Here is a 15,246-nt window from a genome sequence, read left to right on the forward strand (position 1 = left end):
GAAAGAGCTGTGAGAAATATTTCTGCATGCACGACCCTGAGGACCCGCAAGCAGCATTGAAGGTCTGTATCGTCATGATCAGCGTCGTACAAAGATCTGAACATGCTGGGCTGTCTAACCTGAATTTACGAGGCAGTCTCGTCCAACATGCTCGCTGGCGCCCGCATGGGTATGACCCCTGATACTGCTGCATGTCTTACTCAGGCGCAAGCTCAGACGTTTCCATGGGGGTGCGATAGGTCGATAGATTGTCAAGAGGAAGATTTGGTTTGTGGAGATAGCCGCCAAGAGACTGACCAGTCGGTTCTGGCAGTTCGTTCGTTCTCAAAGCAGAAAGACTCGGAATATGTCGAAGCCCTGAAAACTATGCAGCGCCGCACACGTCTTCTCTGCGAAATTCAAAACGAGAAAAGAAGTGAAGATTATGATACGGTATTGATAAGATCCGTGCTTCTAGCCAATAACACAGAGACGTTGACGCAAACGAGCTATGTGTCGGCGAGAAGCGCGTGCTCTTTCAAACACTTTGTGCACCTGACTACACAGGGGTCACTACTATAAGTGTCACGGTTATAGTGAGATGCTGTGGCGCTACAAAAGGTCAAGTTGAGACGCACTCCCGAAGGTCATACGACATGCCGCATTGCATGCAGAGGTCCCAGGTGCCACCAAAAACAGGCGCCGGTGGTCTCGGGAACTGTCCTCCGACGTGAGGTCGTTGAGGCCGGACTTCATCGCGTGCTGGGCAAATACTTCGAGAGTTTGTGTAACTAAGGAGCGTTGGGACGGTATCCTCCGCAGAGTGAGCGGGTATCACAGTAAGAATTTCCGGATCCGGTTTAGATGCAGGCATGCGATGCATATAATCTCGAGCGAGGGGTATAGAAGGATGCACTGGCAGCCATGACTGGCTGTTGGTCGAGCAGGGATCATGAAGCGGGATTATCTATTTAGACAGTGGCACGATATTAGTTTCATTGACACCTTCGGAGACTGCGCGTAGAGCTTACATTGGTGGGCGGGCCATGTGCGTGATCTGGGTGGCCACGGAGGTTTCGTGTGGCGCAGTCGACGTTGCTAGACATGTGTGTGAGGAGTACAGCGACTTGGAAGCGAGCCAAACATGACGGAACTTCCTCTCTCTATATATGTGCTATAGAGCGGTGTGTGCTTGGACCTGCCTGTCCCACTCTGATAAGGCAACTGGCCACCGTTCGTGCTGGGTGGCACTGGACAAAGACACATAATGAATATGGTCTGAGCGCAAGCTTGCTGTGGTGGCAGATACATTCGGTGCTGAATGCCCTGTTCAGCATCTTGCCATGTTGTGGTAGAATGGTTGACTAGAAACAGAAAATATTAGAGAGAAGGCCGCCAGCAATCAGCAATGTCTCATCTGTTGATGAGAAGAAAGTGGCCACTCCGCGCGTGTCCTCCGGGCGGCAATGCATCGGATATTCGCGCAAAAGTCACGTGGTGAGTTATACGTGTCCGTAGACGTGTAGGCCGGTCTTAAGCACCGCACGCATCTGGTTCCCGTTCCATTCGTCCTCGTTCTCTTTTCTCTATGCTTACACCATGAGACGATTAATACTCTGCTTGCTGCTATGTCTCACGACTTTTACTCAAAAAGCCCTCGCCTCAGTATTGGCCATAGACTACGGCTCCGAATGGATCAAGGCCTCGTTAATGTCACCCGGCGTGCCATTTGACGTACTGCTAGATAGAAACTCGAAGCGCAAGATCCAGTCGACCGTCGGATGGAAGAAGCAGGACAGGCTCTTTGGCTCGGACGCGTTCAACCTCGTAAGTCCGCCCAAAGGTCATTCTATACCTCGCCTAACAGGACACAGGCCGGACGCTTTCCTTCAGACTCGTTCTCAAATCTTAAGTACCTGCAAGCTGCTCCATTTGATTCCCAGACAGTATCCTTCTACACTTCGATTTCCACTGCAGATGTCTTCCAGACATCTAGAGGCACCGTCGCACTTCGCCGCTCGGATGGTACCGAATGGTCGGTCGAGGAGCTCATCGCGATGCAGCTCGCCTATGTACGGGAGCTCGCAGAGTCCACCGCCAACGAGAAGGTCACCGATGTCATTCTGACGATCCCGCCATACTACACGCAGCACGAGCGTGACGCCGTGGTCGACGCAGTCGAGATTGCCGGGATGCGCACGCTTTCGCTCGTTCACGACGGAACCGCGGTCGCGGTCAACTACGCCATGACGCGCAGCTTCTCCGAGGAGCCCGAGTACCACGTCATCTATGACGCCGGCGCGTCCTCCATCCGCGCAACTATCGCTGCGTTCAGCTCTGTGCCGGGAAACACGAAGAAGGACACCGCGACCTCTATCGCTATCAAAGGCTACGGCTTCGACAGGAACACGGGTGGCGTCGAATTGGATCGCCGTCTGCGCGAAATCTTGATCGGCGACTTCAACAAAAAGCACAAGAGGGACATCCGAGAGGACAAGCGCGGCATGGCGAAGCTTTGGAAGGAGGCAGGAAAGGTGAAGGCGATTCTCAGCGCAAACGCAGATGCCACGGCTTCGGTGAGGTATCCATAAACGTTCCGTCGCCATCTTTGTACTGACTGAGCATCAGGTAGAGAGTCTCGCATGGGACATTGACTTCCGGTCCAAGGTCACGCGCAATCAGTTCGAAAACGCGTGCAAGGACTTGACACTCCTTTACGCCAAGCCTATCTTCGACGCGCTCTCTCACGCCGGCCTCACACTGGTACGTCAGCCAACTTCGCTAACATACGCTCTTGAGGTTGATCGAGTGACAGGACAACATCACCAGCGTCATCCTGACTGGAGGCGCGTCTCGTACGCCCATGATCCAGACGGCCGTCAAGGCAGCTGTAGGCGAGTCCAAGATTGCGCTCAATGTCAACGCAGATGAGGCTGCAGTACTTGGTATGTCAGTCGCTGTGTACCTCACCTCACCTCTTGATGTATTTTACAGGTGCTGCCCTTCACGGGGCCGGCCTGAGCCGCCAGTTCAAGACAAAGGACATTCGTGTCAGTGATATTACTCCGTACGACATTCAAGCCTCATATCAGGCCGAGTCCAAGTCCGAGACCTCAAAGTCACGGACAATCAACACGCTCGTCTTCCCATCTGGCTCTAAGTACGGTGGCAAGAAGACTCTGTCTCTCAGGCGCAAGGACGATTTCACGCTTCAGCTCAACTACAAGGGCTCTCCTGTGCCGTATGTGATCCTCGATGTGCATATATGCATCTTATAGCTGACTTGTCGCCAGCGGTTACCCAGCAGATCTCCTCGAGGTCAGCCTGAAGGGTATCCCTGAAGCCCTCAAGAACCTCACCGAAGCAGGCGCGGTCGATCCCATCATCAAGGCCACCCTGGCGCTATCCGACTCCGGCTTCGCCACCGTCCCAGAAGCAGTAGTTTTTGGCGAGATCAAAGACGACACCATTACCGGCAAGCTCAAGGGCCTGTTCGGCGGCTCGGCCTCGTCGAGCTCTGAGACCGATAGCGAGTCTGAAACCGCAGCACGACCTGACACGTCTGCGACGAACAGCTCCGCAGAGGAGAAGGAGAAGCCTCTCGCGAAGGACACGATCCCTCTGGAGCTGGAAGTCAAGCTGTCGTCGTCGTTGCCACCCATGTCGGTCGCCGAGAAGCGCACTGCGCGGGACAGGTGGGTTCTGCCGATCGTGCCCCGAACATGTGCAATTTTTACTGACGCCGCGCTCGAAGACTGCGCGCCATCGATTTTGCGGAGGTGGCCAAACGTCGTCATGAGGAGGCGCGCAACACGCTCGAGAGTTACCTGTACCGTGTCCGAGACCTGCTCGTGGAGGAGGGCGACACGCCGTTCAGGAAGTGCTCGAAGGAGCAGGAGCGTACCACGCTGGGCGCGAAGCTCGAGGAGACGTTCGCGTGGCTCTCCGAGCACGGCGAGGACGCGGGTACGAACGAGCTCGTCGAGCACCGCACCGCCCTTGAGTACGTCGTCCCCTTCTTTCTTTCTTTTTTCCTGTCGAACAAATCGTCCCTGACCCATCATGACGTCGCACAGAAAACTCGAGTACCCGGCCGTGCACCGGTACAAGGAGATCGAGGCATTCCCGGTGGCGCTGAATAACAGCCAGAAGTGGAACTGGAGCGCGCGGCTATTCCTCACGGAGGCGCGGCTCGCGCTGCAGGACGAGGCGAGCGGCGGCGAGCCGGGCAAGTACACGCAGGACGAGCTCGACGCGCTCGAGAAGACGCTCCGGGAGCACGAGGCGTGGCTCGACGACGCCGTCGAGCGCCAGAAACGCGTGCAGATGTACGACGACCCCGCCGTCGAGAGTGCCGAGCTCTACTCGCGTGCGAAGGTGCTCGAGAGCCAGCTGCATAAGCTCGTCAAGAAGAAGGCACCGAAGAAGAAGAAGAAAGAGGCCGAGTCGTCATCGAGCAGCTCGAGCAGCGGCGCAGGTGCGAGCAGTACGCCAACCAAGACGGGCGAGGGCGCAGGGCAATCCGGCGGCCACCGCGACGAATTGTAGTAGACGTGAATACCCATCTCAGCGTATAATTTATCAGATTTTTTTCTGGCACTTTGATCATCTGGCTTACCCCCAAAGGAGGGCCCGTGACCAGCCGTGACCTGGCCTCGTGAGCACAACTTGGTAAGCATCCGGAGGCCAAGAACAGAACCGCCAGCCCACGCATCCGACACGTCCGCGCGTGCCGACCCCGAAACCTAGATCTTTGCGTCTCCCGGCACTTCACGTGTGTCCCGTGACTGGCACGTACAGCAAGGGCCGCGACGGGCGTCGTGCTCACGAACGTCGACAGGGTCCCCGCGCGTTGGCAGGCACACAGCGGATGGTCCGCTCCGCGGCGTGTCTCCCGGGTCCTTCATACACGCAACGCAGCTAGATCACGATCATAGCAAGAACCGAGGGCGCACCCCTTGCCAGCAGGGATCATCGCTCAGGGTTTACAGCTCAGGAAGGGACGAAAAGAAACGTCGAGAAAATGACGGGGCGAGACTCGCTCGACGCACTTGTGCAAACATTCTGACTGCGGAGCCGGCTGCTTCTCGCTCGCGGCGACCCTGCAGCAGCGCCCACGGTCGGACGCCTCCTGCCTAGTCGGGAGAGCGCGCGCCCTCCTGCGTCGTATTATCGGCTAAAACACTGAGGCTGAGGGCGGGGCTGGGACACTCTACAGCCTGTCGCCTCCTCACGACGGAAAGCTCCCGACGACATATTTCCGGAAACGGCGGCGAAGGGCACACGGACTACTACCGTGTATTATTCCTCGCGTCCGTGACCTCCTGTGCGATCCGCCAAGAGGCACATGAGCATATCTCACACAAGCAGATCTAAATGCGCGAACCTGCCCGCGCAAGGTTCCGGCGCACGCACGTAGAGACGCGGGTTAGCGTCGACAGGGTCCGTTGGCAGGCTGGGCTCCCGGTCCCTCACATGAGCTTGTTTAGGCGCACATAAAGCAAGGTTGGAAGGGGGGAAGCAGTGAGTCTCATTGAATACAATGGATGGCCGCGATGAGCGCGGTAGCGATGCAATCGATACATGCAAGATACAGCAGGAGAAAAGAGGGTGTACACTAGTGCTAACTAATAGGGGAGTCTAACGCCAGAAAGAGGGGAGGAAAGCTAAACAACAGCGCAGAAACGAGGTGGGTAGGGGGGGAATTACATGTGCGAAGCGGAAAAGAGGCGAGGAGATGAAAGCGGAAGCGGCGAGGGAGCTGCTCATCTAACTTCTACAGGTCCGCTATCCCATAACGGATGCGGTGTCTCCGGCCCCTGCTGACCTCTCGTGTGACCGGAGCACCGCTGCTCGTAATGTGCAGGGACAGAGGGGGGCCCGGCCGTCATCGTTGATGCAAGGAGCCGCTGCGCCGGGCCCCGCACAGCAGACGAGCGGGCGCGAGCAGATTCGTTGTCCGTGCGGACAAGTTTGGGGGTGCATGGGCACACACGCAGCGCGTAGGGCGAGCGGGTGGTGTATTTTTTTGCTGGAGGGACGGGGAGGCAGGCTATACCTCCTCTTCGGAGATGGACGAGAGCGAGGACCCGGAGGACGTGCGCGACGAGGCGCGGAGGTGGCGCGAGGGCGGTCGGCCGCTGGGCGGCGATGCGGGCGCCCAGCGCGCGTTGGACGGCGAGGTGGAGTAGATGACCTCCTGCTCCTGCTCCTCCTGCTGTTCCTGCTCCGCCTCGTCGTCCTCGTCAATCGTACGTAACGAGTCGGTGTCAGATGACCTGCTCAGCGCGGGGCTGCGTGAACCCTAATTTCGACCGTTTCGTCAGCTCTCACGGCCCGGCTTCGCAGAAGGCAAGGGACACTCGTACCTCTGAAGAAGCGTCCTCGATCCAGGCGTTGATCCTGCGGGAGAACTCCCGCTTGCGCAGAAACTCTGCGCGTGCGCGGCGCTGCTCGGACGTCTCGACGAACGGCTGCAGGCGGCCGCGGTTGTCGTACTGGACGGAGTTGGTGGCCCAGGGCGAGTAGCCGGCGGGGGGCGCGAAGTAGTCATACGGGGACGGGATAGACCCGTTCGGCGATGTGTGCTTGCGGCCTGCGGACATGTAGAGGGGTGCAGACGGGGCGGCGGCGAAAGCGTTCATGGTGGTCGCTGTGGCGGGCAGGGTCGAGGGAGAGGAAGCTTTGAGGCGCGACTGGAGTCGCGGGCGGGTCTTTATAACTGAGCGAGCCTGGGCGGTTGCGGACATCGCTGAGTCAGGTCTGGGCCTGCAGTTGCGGACACACGCCAACAGCTCGGCAAAGGCGGTTACGCGTCTCAAATCGGGCAGCATGTTAGGGGTCAGCCGACGAACGGATTTACACTGGCGCCTGTCGGCCGGGACACTGCCACCAGGAGATGGCCATGGAGGGCCGCCAGCGAGCCAACCAGGGCTCGCGAACGCCTCGACGAGCCCGGCACCCAACGTAAACATGACGGCAAGACAGAATATAAACTCACTCTCAGCCGCGTAATCCACCTTGCGTGCCCGCCCCGCCCCCGCGTCTCACTGGGCATTTGCCCGACGCTGACTCAGTGCACACATCAGTCATGGTTACCACCGTGCTTGGCTCGCGCAAGGAACAGCCAGCGGAGGTAGTAGCAAAGCTCGTAAGCCGCTCGTAAGCTCAGCACCACCGGGAGTTTCATCCCGATGGACGTGCTCCGCTCAAACGCGCGCAGTATCCATCGCGGCACTGGTGCGAGCCATCGTTATCACGTACATCTCGACTCCCACAGATTCCCAATCGCGCACGACCCTGTCGGTGACGTTAACGTTCCCAGAGAGACGCAGAACAGGTCGAAGGAATAATAGGAGCCATGGAGGCGGTGCGTGGTGCGGCGCGATCGAGCTCTCTCTTGCAAGTCTCTGGCGGGTTCTGTCCCGCGCGGAAGCATTTCACCCGACCCGAGCATTCTTGCTTCATCCAGGTCTCGACATGCCTCAAGTACCACCGTGGCACGGGTGACGGCATGGACGACGGCACGGGCGACGGCAAGGGCTGCGATCGCGAGGCGGCAGGACGACAGTATTACACTACAGATCCGCCGGCACCCTTCTTGACCCTGCTTGACAACTTGAGTTGTATCAGACGTACCAACGGCACTCTCGCGACACATTAGTAGTCTCACACTGGCCATATTTTGCGGGTTCTGTGTAGCTGCCCAGGGCGCTTAGCCACTCTTAGGCGCCACGTAAGACACAGTTTGCACTTGTTCGAGTCTAGACCCTGCACCGCTGCCATTGTCCCAAGTCTCAGATCTCAGTGATGGATGTCGTCGAGGGTATCATGGTGTGTGTGCCCAGGCTGTCGAACAATAGCCTGGCTGCAGCCTTCGACAGGGGGGTTTCTAACCAGGTGGCAACAGCGGTGACGAAACATACACGAGTGTACTCACGCCGAGTTCTTCGAGTGGTCTCGGCCTCCAACCTTTGTCTTCGAGCCCAGAAGTCGAAGAAAAACCATTGTAGAATTTCATCACGCGGGTGCGCCTTAGGCCAGCGCAGCAGGTCATAGCTCCACAGCATTGCTCATTCATGCACGCACAGGTGCAATTACATAAAGCAGCCAACACGACCTAGTTGATGTACTACTGAGACGCACGGGGACACCGAGAGGCACGACATATGGCCACGGAAAACCTCATATATCATTATGAAGGAACTAGTGGTGAAGAAATGAGTGTGTGCATACATCAGTGCGTAACACTCATCAAGAGTGCCGACTACCAAGGTCCGAACTCCGACAACAACGAGGCCTCCGCGCATGGCGCAACAGACGCGAGAGTACTGGACCCCAACACGGACAGAGGCAGAAAGGCTTCCAGGGCGCCACACCGGCACGGCCGTCACGAGGTCGCGTCGGCGGGCGGCAGCGCGTCCGGGCCAGAGACGCGACCAGGCGCAGGCGCTCGCACTCAAGAGTCCGCACGCTCCAGGGCCTGGTCCTTCCTGGGGCAGAACACCGGCGCGTCGCCGCGCAGCAGCCACGTCGGGGCCTCTCCTCCTGCGCCCTCGCCGTCCGCGGCGCCGCAGCTGACGAGGCTGCTCACGCTCGACGCGACCGAGCTCGCGGACGACGAGGGACCAAGACTGGGCTCGGCGCGCAGCACGCCGTGCACCACGGGGGTGCCGGTGCGCGGGAGCGAGGGCGCAGGCGGGAGCCCCGCAAGGTACCGCGCGGCGTACGACGCCTCCGGATCGCCCGTGTGCGCGGGCGGGGGCGGCGCGCCGGGCGCCACGCAGTCGGGGGCGTGGCTGGCGCTGCGGAGCAGGTGTGCGGGGTAGCGTGGCCGCGCGGTCTCGTAGAGGAGGACGTCGCGTCGGATGGGCCGCCGTGCAGAGGACGACGGCGCGGCTGGAGGCCGAGGGCCAGGCAGGCAGGGTTTCAGCGGGGGAAGCGGGTGTACGCGCGTCTCGAACGACCAGGAGACGGAGGTCGGAAAGGAGTTTCTGCCACTGGAAGGCCTGAGGGTCGACTGCGGCGTGCTGTCTGGCGTGTTCGTGGGGGTCGCGTTCTGTAGCCGGCTGCAAGCCTGTCGGTGGCCTGGGCGCTTGTGCGATTAAAATTCCCGGACTGCTGCTTAACTGAAGATTTGCGACGCACCACGCACACCACCAAGCCCTGAGCGACCGCTTGCCAGCAAATAGTCCTTTGGCGTATAGTTCAGAGCACCATCCGGGCCACACGCCGTGTTCTCGACGTTTCGTAAGGTCTGTCGTTTCTTGGCCGTGACTCTAGCCACGATCTGCTCCAGAGAGGGTCCAGCGGTTCTGAGTGGCGTCGTGACGAGTTTGCCTGGCAGGATATCCTCGCGCTGGTAGACACACTCGGACTCCGTGAAAGACGCAGAGCTAGCAATCATGGCAGCAGAAGGCAAGACATCGCAAGTCGTCGGAGTCGCCATCGAGAAACCGAAATAGAAGGCGAGAGACCAGTTGCGGCAGGGCGTAGTTGAAACACAAGAGAGCTAACCGAGACAGGCGAGGCGTGTTTGTGAGACGGCCGAAGACGACCTGGGTCGCGTGAATTCTATGCAGAAAGTGCGCGCAGCGCGGTACGAGATGCAAAAACAGGAGACGAGACGAATGTTGGCGGGAGTTCAACTCGACCATGTCCCGTTTGACTCAGGCCGGAGGTTGCCGAGCGGTCAAACACGGTTCAGATGTCCGAGCTCTGAAGTCCTCTCTGTGGTCGATCACATTCGACCATGCCTATCCTCGCTCAGACTAGGTGGCGCGTGATAGCGGCGACTGGATACGCGTATTACGCAGGGCGTTTTGATGCTAGTCAGAGAAACGGGAGAATGGCGGGGCTATTGAAACTACATGGCTTCCAAGACAGCCCGCACTCCATCTCCTGTCGGGAAGGATGAGGCGGTGGTCGCGGTAGCATCACCGCCGATATACCATACTCATGCGAGCCTTTCGCACCGGTATCTACGATTTATAAGCTCCAGAGCCTCTGCTAATTACGGCTCTGCGGCTCACTTGAAGAGAGCGGACATATCGTGGACGCCGCGGGCAGGCAAGACCGGGAGGTACACCTCAGGCAGACGGTTGGGACATGTGCGCCTTGGCGGTGGAGTAATATTAAATTGTAGTGCGGGTACAGTGCCTAGAGCATCTGTTTAGAGGTGGCAGTGAGGTGGCGTCCGCGGAACTCTGTGTCCGAGAGACTAGAGGAGAACCGCACAGCTCGGAGACCGCAGACACGAACGAGAGTGTGTGTGAACTTGGAAGCCTGGACGTCAAAGCGCGCGACGCATCTCTTCCCAACGTGTGCTTGAACACCGGATGCTGGCCTCAGGACTTGTCCCCTTGGCTGCTGCTCGCAGAAATTCTACAGAATGGCCGCCATGGATGGCGCGCAGAGCATCAAGACACAAGCACAGGATAAAGACAGTGATTGGCAAGTGAGGTCATTGATCGCGGGACCCTATCAGTTTGGCGTCTGAGACTGTTTCCTCCCTCCCTCTCCCCGACTCCGTACCCACGGACGGCGCTTCTCAGCCCGCTATAATATCCCTGAGGCACCCAGGCTGCCTTGGCCGCAGTCGCCATGTTCCCCGCCCAGCTCCACGCCGTGCTACTCCCCCTGCTGCTGCTCGCGACCGTCTTCGCAGGCGTCGCGGCGCAGTCGGACCAGGCCGTCGCCTTAGACTTCTCAGACGTGATCTTCAACCCGCCAGAGGTATGGCATTCGGCCCTCAGCAACGAGTGTGGACCAGGGGGCACCGACCATTACACGGTGCAGATGAACGCCTCTGCTCAGTTCAACTTCGTCGGTACGCCCCATCCCGCAGTCTGCGAGAGCTGCCGTTGATCAACGCGGAACCTTTTTGCGTGCGCGCACAGGCGACCGCATCCAGGTGTCCGGCATCTCGAACAACGCCAGTGGCGTCATGCAGATGGTCATGGACGACCTGGAGCCTCGGGACACGAATGCATGGTCAAACGACGTCATGTGCCAGACCTTTGTCGAGTGGTTCCTTGAGAACGGCACCCACACCCTCACCATCACGCTCATCGCCTTCGACCCCATCGTGAACCCCACCACAGTGCTCCCTGGCAACGAGGAGGGGCAAAACGCGCCGGTGCTGCACCTCACGAACATCACGTATGCCTTCGGCTTGTTTCAGCACTTGATGCCGCCGGCTGACATCGGGCCTTGACAGATACTTCGTTCCAGTCGCCGCCACCGAGGAGTCGACTGCGGCTCCGACTGCGGGAGACCTGGCGTCCGACGGCTCGAGCCACAAGGACATCGCCGCTATAGTCGCAGGTAGCGTGTGCGGCGCCGTGGGCCTCGCCGCGCTCCTGCTTGGCGCGTTCCTGGTGTGGAAGAAACGCTCAGCACGCACGAGTAAGCCCGTTGATAGCCTAGCTCCCGCCAGGGGCACCCGCGCTGACAGCTTGCCATCTACCAGGTCGCCACCAGTTCGACCCTAGCCCGGTGTACATCACCGAGCTCTCACCGCGCACGGCGGCGACGCCCGACTCTGCAGACAAGTACGGCGCCTACACGCGCTTCGACGACGACGTCGAGACCAAGTCCATCGAGACCAAGGCCGGTGTGCTCACCGTCCCCCAGCTACAGTACAGTCCGAACAAGGGCGGACTGCGCGCGCGTTCCCGGTCGCCCATGCCCGACCGCAAGCCTGCGCCATGAGCCTGCCGCGTTGCCGAATCATTTTTGGCCGGCAGATGCGACATTCTCAAGCGCGTCTTACCTCCGCAGTCTAGGGATGAACTTAACAAGCCTTTGGCTTGTTGTCTGGCATATGATCATGATCACCCTCACTTTGGCTCTTCGCACCACCTCTTGTTGTTGTTTACTTGCCCTTTCATCTGTTGTTTAATGTACCATTAGCATTTTTCCTTTCGTGCTCAATGTTGTTAACTCGTTATCTATTGTGTACCACATCCGGCTGTACGGGCGGTGTATCCATTTTTTTTGTGCGCCTCGGTGTTCTCTCGTGACGATGTCTCATGCTAAATATAACGACTTGTCTTGTATCGCGTGCGTTCCCTCGTTACGTGCAGATCCATGCGCGTTGGAGCTCGTTGGAGCCTCGACGCAAGGAGATCGTCTCCGGACTTAACGGGATAATCGGGGATTGTGGCATTGCCATATGCTGCGCCGTCATCGCGTTCTTTCTCGTGAACATCGTTGGTTTTAGCGTCCTCCAACGACCGCGACCTGTCGTCGTGCTGGTCGACGTTCGGCGCCGGACCCATGGTAGTCGCATGCCTCTGCGAGCGACAGGTCAGCCCCACCTTGTGGTGCCAATCGTTTTGAGTTGACTCACTCTGAAATAAGTACAGTACCTGCACTCTGATACAAACATCAGAGCCACCCCTGCGATTTCAAGATAACGAGACACTCGCAGCGCCAGGAGGAGGACGCCGCCGGTGATGGACTTGGTGGGACGGTCCCGAAGTTAGCACGCGAATGTCGATCTGGCAGAGAGAGGAAATGGCAGCGCACCAACGGATAGTTCGTGTTCGTGCCTGTGGTAGGGAGCGCGTTCGGGGTCGAGAATGTGACGCAGACGTGCCCAGGGCGCAGCCGCGGGCGTTGACGCACCACCCGAGCCAGCCGTCGCCCATGTAGAACGAGCCGGGCCCGGCTGTTGCAAGCGTCGTGAACCAGATCGCACGGAGCGGCTCGCGCGTCTGCATGCTCACGCGCCCGAAGAAGAAGCCGTCGTCTGGTAGGTCGTGGTCTCTGCTGAGGGCATAGATCGTGAGCGAGCTCGCCTGTATCTCGTCTGGCACCAGAAGAACCCCACGAGGCGAACGAGGGCCCACAGCGAAGAGCGCGCCGGGCTTGCTGATGCGCAGCACGAGGATCTGCAAGGAACATGAGGATGATGTAGGAGCCAGTCTACTCTGCAGGATTGCGGAGCCAGACGGGCCCGGCAAGTTCTCACCGTCGAAGGTGTCATGTCAACGTAGGCAGTGATCGTAAGAACACGTTGGGAAAAACCTTACAACGATCCAAAGCGGAGCACGAGAACAGTGTCAAAAAGCCAGCTGATAATGCCGTTTCCTATCGCGATGAACATGGGCGCTTCAAGCGCCCGGTGTTAACAGTATAAATTCGGACAAACCAAACAGCATCTACCTACCAAGGTAAGCGGCACGTCTGATTTCATTTGTCATCATAAATAAGAGTAGAGTGAATCAAAAGTTGCTGGGATTGATATCTCACACTGAGATATGTGCACTAGTAGTATCGTATCCCTTGGTGATAACGAGCGGCGACAGGGAATCTACAATCTGACATTACTTACGGTCACCGTTTACTGTACACCCAACAAGCCGGATAAGAAGGCAATGCCGCTATCCTAGCCTGCAGTACTGTTGATTACGCCCTCAGGGCCAAATAAGAACGACGCGCTGTGCATCTCGTGGCGAGGTGTCCTCGCAAACAGAACAATAATGTTAACTAAATGTGTAATGTAAGAGATTGCGGACCGGAACCAGTAGAAAAGACGCACTCAGTGTTGCTCCAAGGTCAATAAATACCTATGTAAAGGTAAGACGAGTGAGGTGCCGAGTGGCTAGGCTGTTCTGAGAATCGAAGAAGTCCGCGACGTTCGTGTGCACCGGTACCGTGCATGAGACGTACCAGCAGGCCTTTTGCGATGAGAAGCCCAGCGAAAAGACTAACAGATTTGCCAGCTGTAATCTTGTAGTCGCCATCCTGACAGCACACCAGCCCCTTCAAACTGCTGGATCATGCGAGAACGCAAGAATGAAGTCTACCCTCGCGATAACGGCAGCGGCCCATATCATGTCCGAACTCACCAGAGGACAACTCAACCAGCTCGCCATGGTTTTCGATCGATTGAAAGGACATACGTCGCACGCTACTATCGACAATTACCAAGTAAAGGGGATTGGCAGGAACAATGGTTCTTGCACCTGTGAGCAGGCGCGAGCGAGCTAGCAGCCTCAGCCTCAGGCGTATCATTCTAGAGATTGAACTATTGTCAGATGAGGAGCGACGATGATATCCGTCTTTCTGTGGCGTATGTTTCATGGACTTTTGGTGCAGCTGATGCTGTTCCGAAGGAGATGCGTCTCGTCGCCCTAGCATGTTCTCGACGGAGATGCCAGGTCTTCAAGGTCACTGGGGATATTGACCAGCCTGTGACGTCGCGGATCCGTGCGGCGAACGCAGCTGAAAGAATGGGCTTCTTTGGAGACGCGGTGACGAAGGTAAAAATATAACTTTAGGTTCTCAGTCTTCAGGGTCTGCAAGTGAATCTTCTTCACAGTCTAGGAGGATATCCATCCCAAGGATGCAGGTGACAAAGTTGTAGCATTCGATGAGGTCTCGCCTCGTCTTGGCACCATGGTCGGGGCCGCCAGAGTTTGAACATGACCGTGAGAAAGCATGCAAGCCAGGTCGCTGCGCGCGTCTCCTCGCCACAGTCAGGTTACTACCTGTCATAAACGTTTCACTCTTGTTTTCATTGTCCCCACTCGCAAACAATGAAACGGTCCTTTTGGGAAACAGTCTCAGAACTACCCTATAAAATTGGACGCGCCTACGACGGTGACAGTCCTCACCCAGACCCAGTATGGCTCAGTCTCTCAACCCCAACCTCACTACTCACGCGTCTAAACCCACTCCTTTGGCCCAAAAGCGAGCACAGAGCGTTCCTAGCACTGCTCACGTCGAAGAATGCCGCGACGCCGTCTGCCTGGACCTCAATGAGTCCGTCACCGTGGTGGCGGCGGACGACTTCCGCAGACAACTCCTTCCGGAACTTCAACCAGAGATTGATGTCGATGCGGTCCTGCAGCAGTTGAATGATGATGGGACGATTCAATCAGGCCGGTGGGCTCTGTTCCCATCCGATCCCGAGGACACGATGACGCCACCACCCAATCCCAAACCCGTGCACGAAGACGAGGTATTCAAGAAGTTCGCAGAGCTGGCCAGAGCCGTCGAAAATGCATGCCTTCACGTCTCGAAAATCCCCGTGACGGAAAGACTTTGCGAGTTCAAGTGTAATCCCTCGCGGGTGCCAATGTGTCTATCCCGTCATAACACCTCGCGGCCCGACAGCTATGCTATTCTGTCTTCTGCGAAGGCGGTGAACGATCCAACTGAGAAGGCACAGTGGGTCGAGGTCGCTGTTCCGGGAGAGTTCAAGAAGAGTGATAGTCCCGACGCTAGATGGGATGTGAGTACTACTCTGTTTTTTTC

General features: G+C 57.9%; 6 protein-coding genes across 6 annotated transcripts in view; 4 read left to right on the forward strand and 2 right to left on the reverse strand.

Moving 5' to 3' along the window:
- Positions 1-1,510: 1,510 nt before the first annotated feature.
- PHACADRAFT_126666 (uncharacterized protein) lies at positions 1,511-4,601 on the forward strand. Its single transcript, XM_007398939.1, has 8 exons — positions 1,511-1,806; positions 1,854-2,555; positions 2,608-2,742; positions 2,795-2,924; positions 2,974-3,220; positions 3,273-3,674; positions 3,734-3,982; positions 4,056-4,601. The coding sequence occupies exons 1-8, from the start codon at positions 1,579-1,581 to the stop codon at positions 4,525-4,527; spliced, it is 2,565 nt and encodes an 854-aa protein (XP_007399001.1). The 5' UTR covers positions 1,511-1,578; the 3' UTR covers positions 4,528-4,601.
- Positions 4,602-5,441: 840 nt separating this feature from the next.
- Positions 5,442-7,806, forward strand: PHACADRAFT_211886 (uncharacterized protein). Its single transcript, XM_007398940.1, has one exon. It carries the CDS (start codon positions 6,622-6,624, stop codon positions 6,991-6,993), a length of 372 nt encoding a protein of 123 aa, XP_007399002.1. The 5' UTR covers positions 5,442-6,621; the 3' UTR covers positions 6,994-7,806.
- A 1,218-nt stretch (positions 7,807-9,024) lies between these two features.
- On the reverse strand, positions 9,025-9,520 carry PHACADRAFT_261243 (uncharacterized protein). Its single transcript, XM_007398941.1, has one exon. It carries the CDS (start codon positions 9,425-9,427, stop codon positions 9,104-9,106), a length of 324 nt encoding a protein of 107 aa, XP_007399003.1. The 5' UTR covers positions 9,428-9,520; the 3' UTR covers positions 9,025-9,103.
- A 771-nt stretch (positions 9,521-10,291) lies between these two features.
- On the forward strand, positions 10,292-11,151 carry PHACADRAFT_261244 (uncharacterized protein). Its single transcript, XM_007398942.1, has one exon. It carries the CDS (start codon positions 10,582-10,584, stop codon positions 10,843-10,845), a length of 264 nt encoding a protein of 87 aa, XP_007399004.1. The 5' UTR covers positions 10,292-10,581; the 3' UTR covers positions 10,846-11,151.
- An 863-nt stretch (positions 11,152-12,014) lies between these two features.
- On the reverse strand, positions 12,015-12,970 carry PHACADRAFT_198709 (uncharacterized protein; the record flags this gene model as incomplete). The annotated part of the gene is made up of 4 exons (XM_007398943.1): positions 12,015-12,275; positions 12,332-12,350; positions 12,610-12,875; positions 12,956-12,970. The coding sequence occupies 4 exons, from the start codon at positions 12,968-12,970 to the stop codon at positions 12,015-12,017; spliced, it is 561 nt and encodes a 186-aa protein (XP_007399005.1).
- Positions 12,971-14,509: 1,539 nt separating this feature from the next.
- PHACADRAFT_261246 (uncharacterized protein) overlaps positions 14,510-15,246 on the forward strand; it is a gene marked incomplete at its 3' end in the record, with an annotated part of 3,553 nt that continues 2,816 nt past the window's right edge. The window contains exons 1-2 of the mRNA XM_007398944.1: positions 14,510-14,612; positions 14,681-15,223. Of these exons, the coding sequence (XP_007399006.1) occupies positions 14,526-14,612; positions 14,681-15,223 (630 nt within the window). The remainder of the gene's footprint in view (positions 14,613-14,680; positions 15,224-15,246) is intronic.

Source organism: Phanerochaete carnosa, assembly GCF_000300595.1.
Source record: "Phanerochaete carnosa HHB-10118-sp unplaced genomic scaffold PHACAscaffold_8, whole genome shotgun sequence".
Classification (NCBI taxonomy): domain Eukaryota; kingdom Fungi; phylum Basidiomycota; class Agaricomycetes; order Polyporales; family Phanerochaetaceae; genus Phanerochaete; species Phanerochaete carnosa.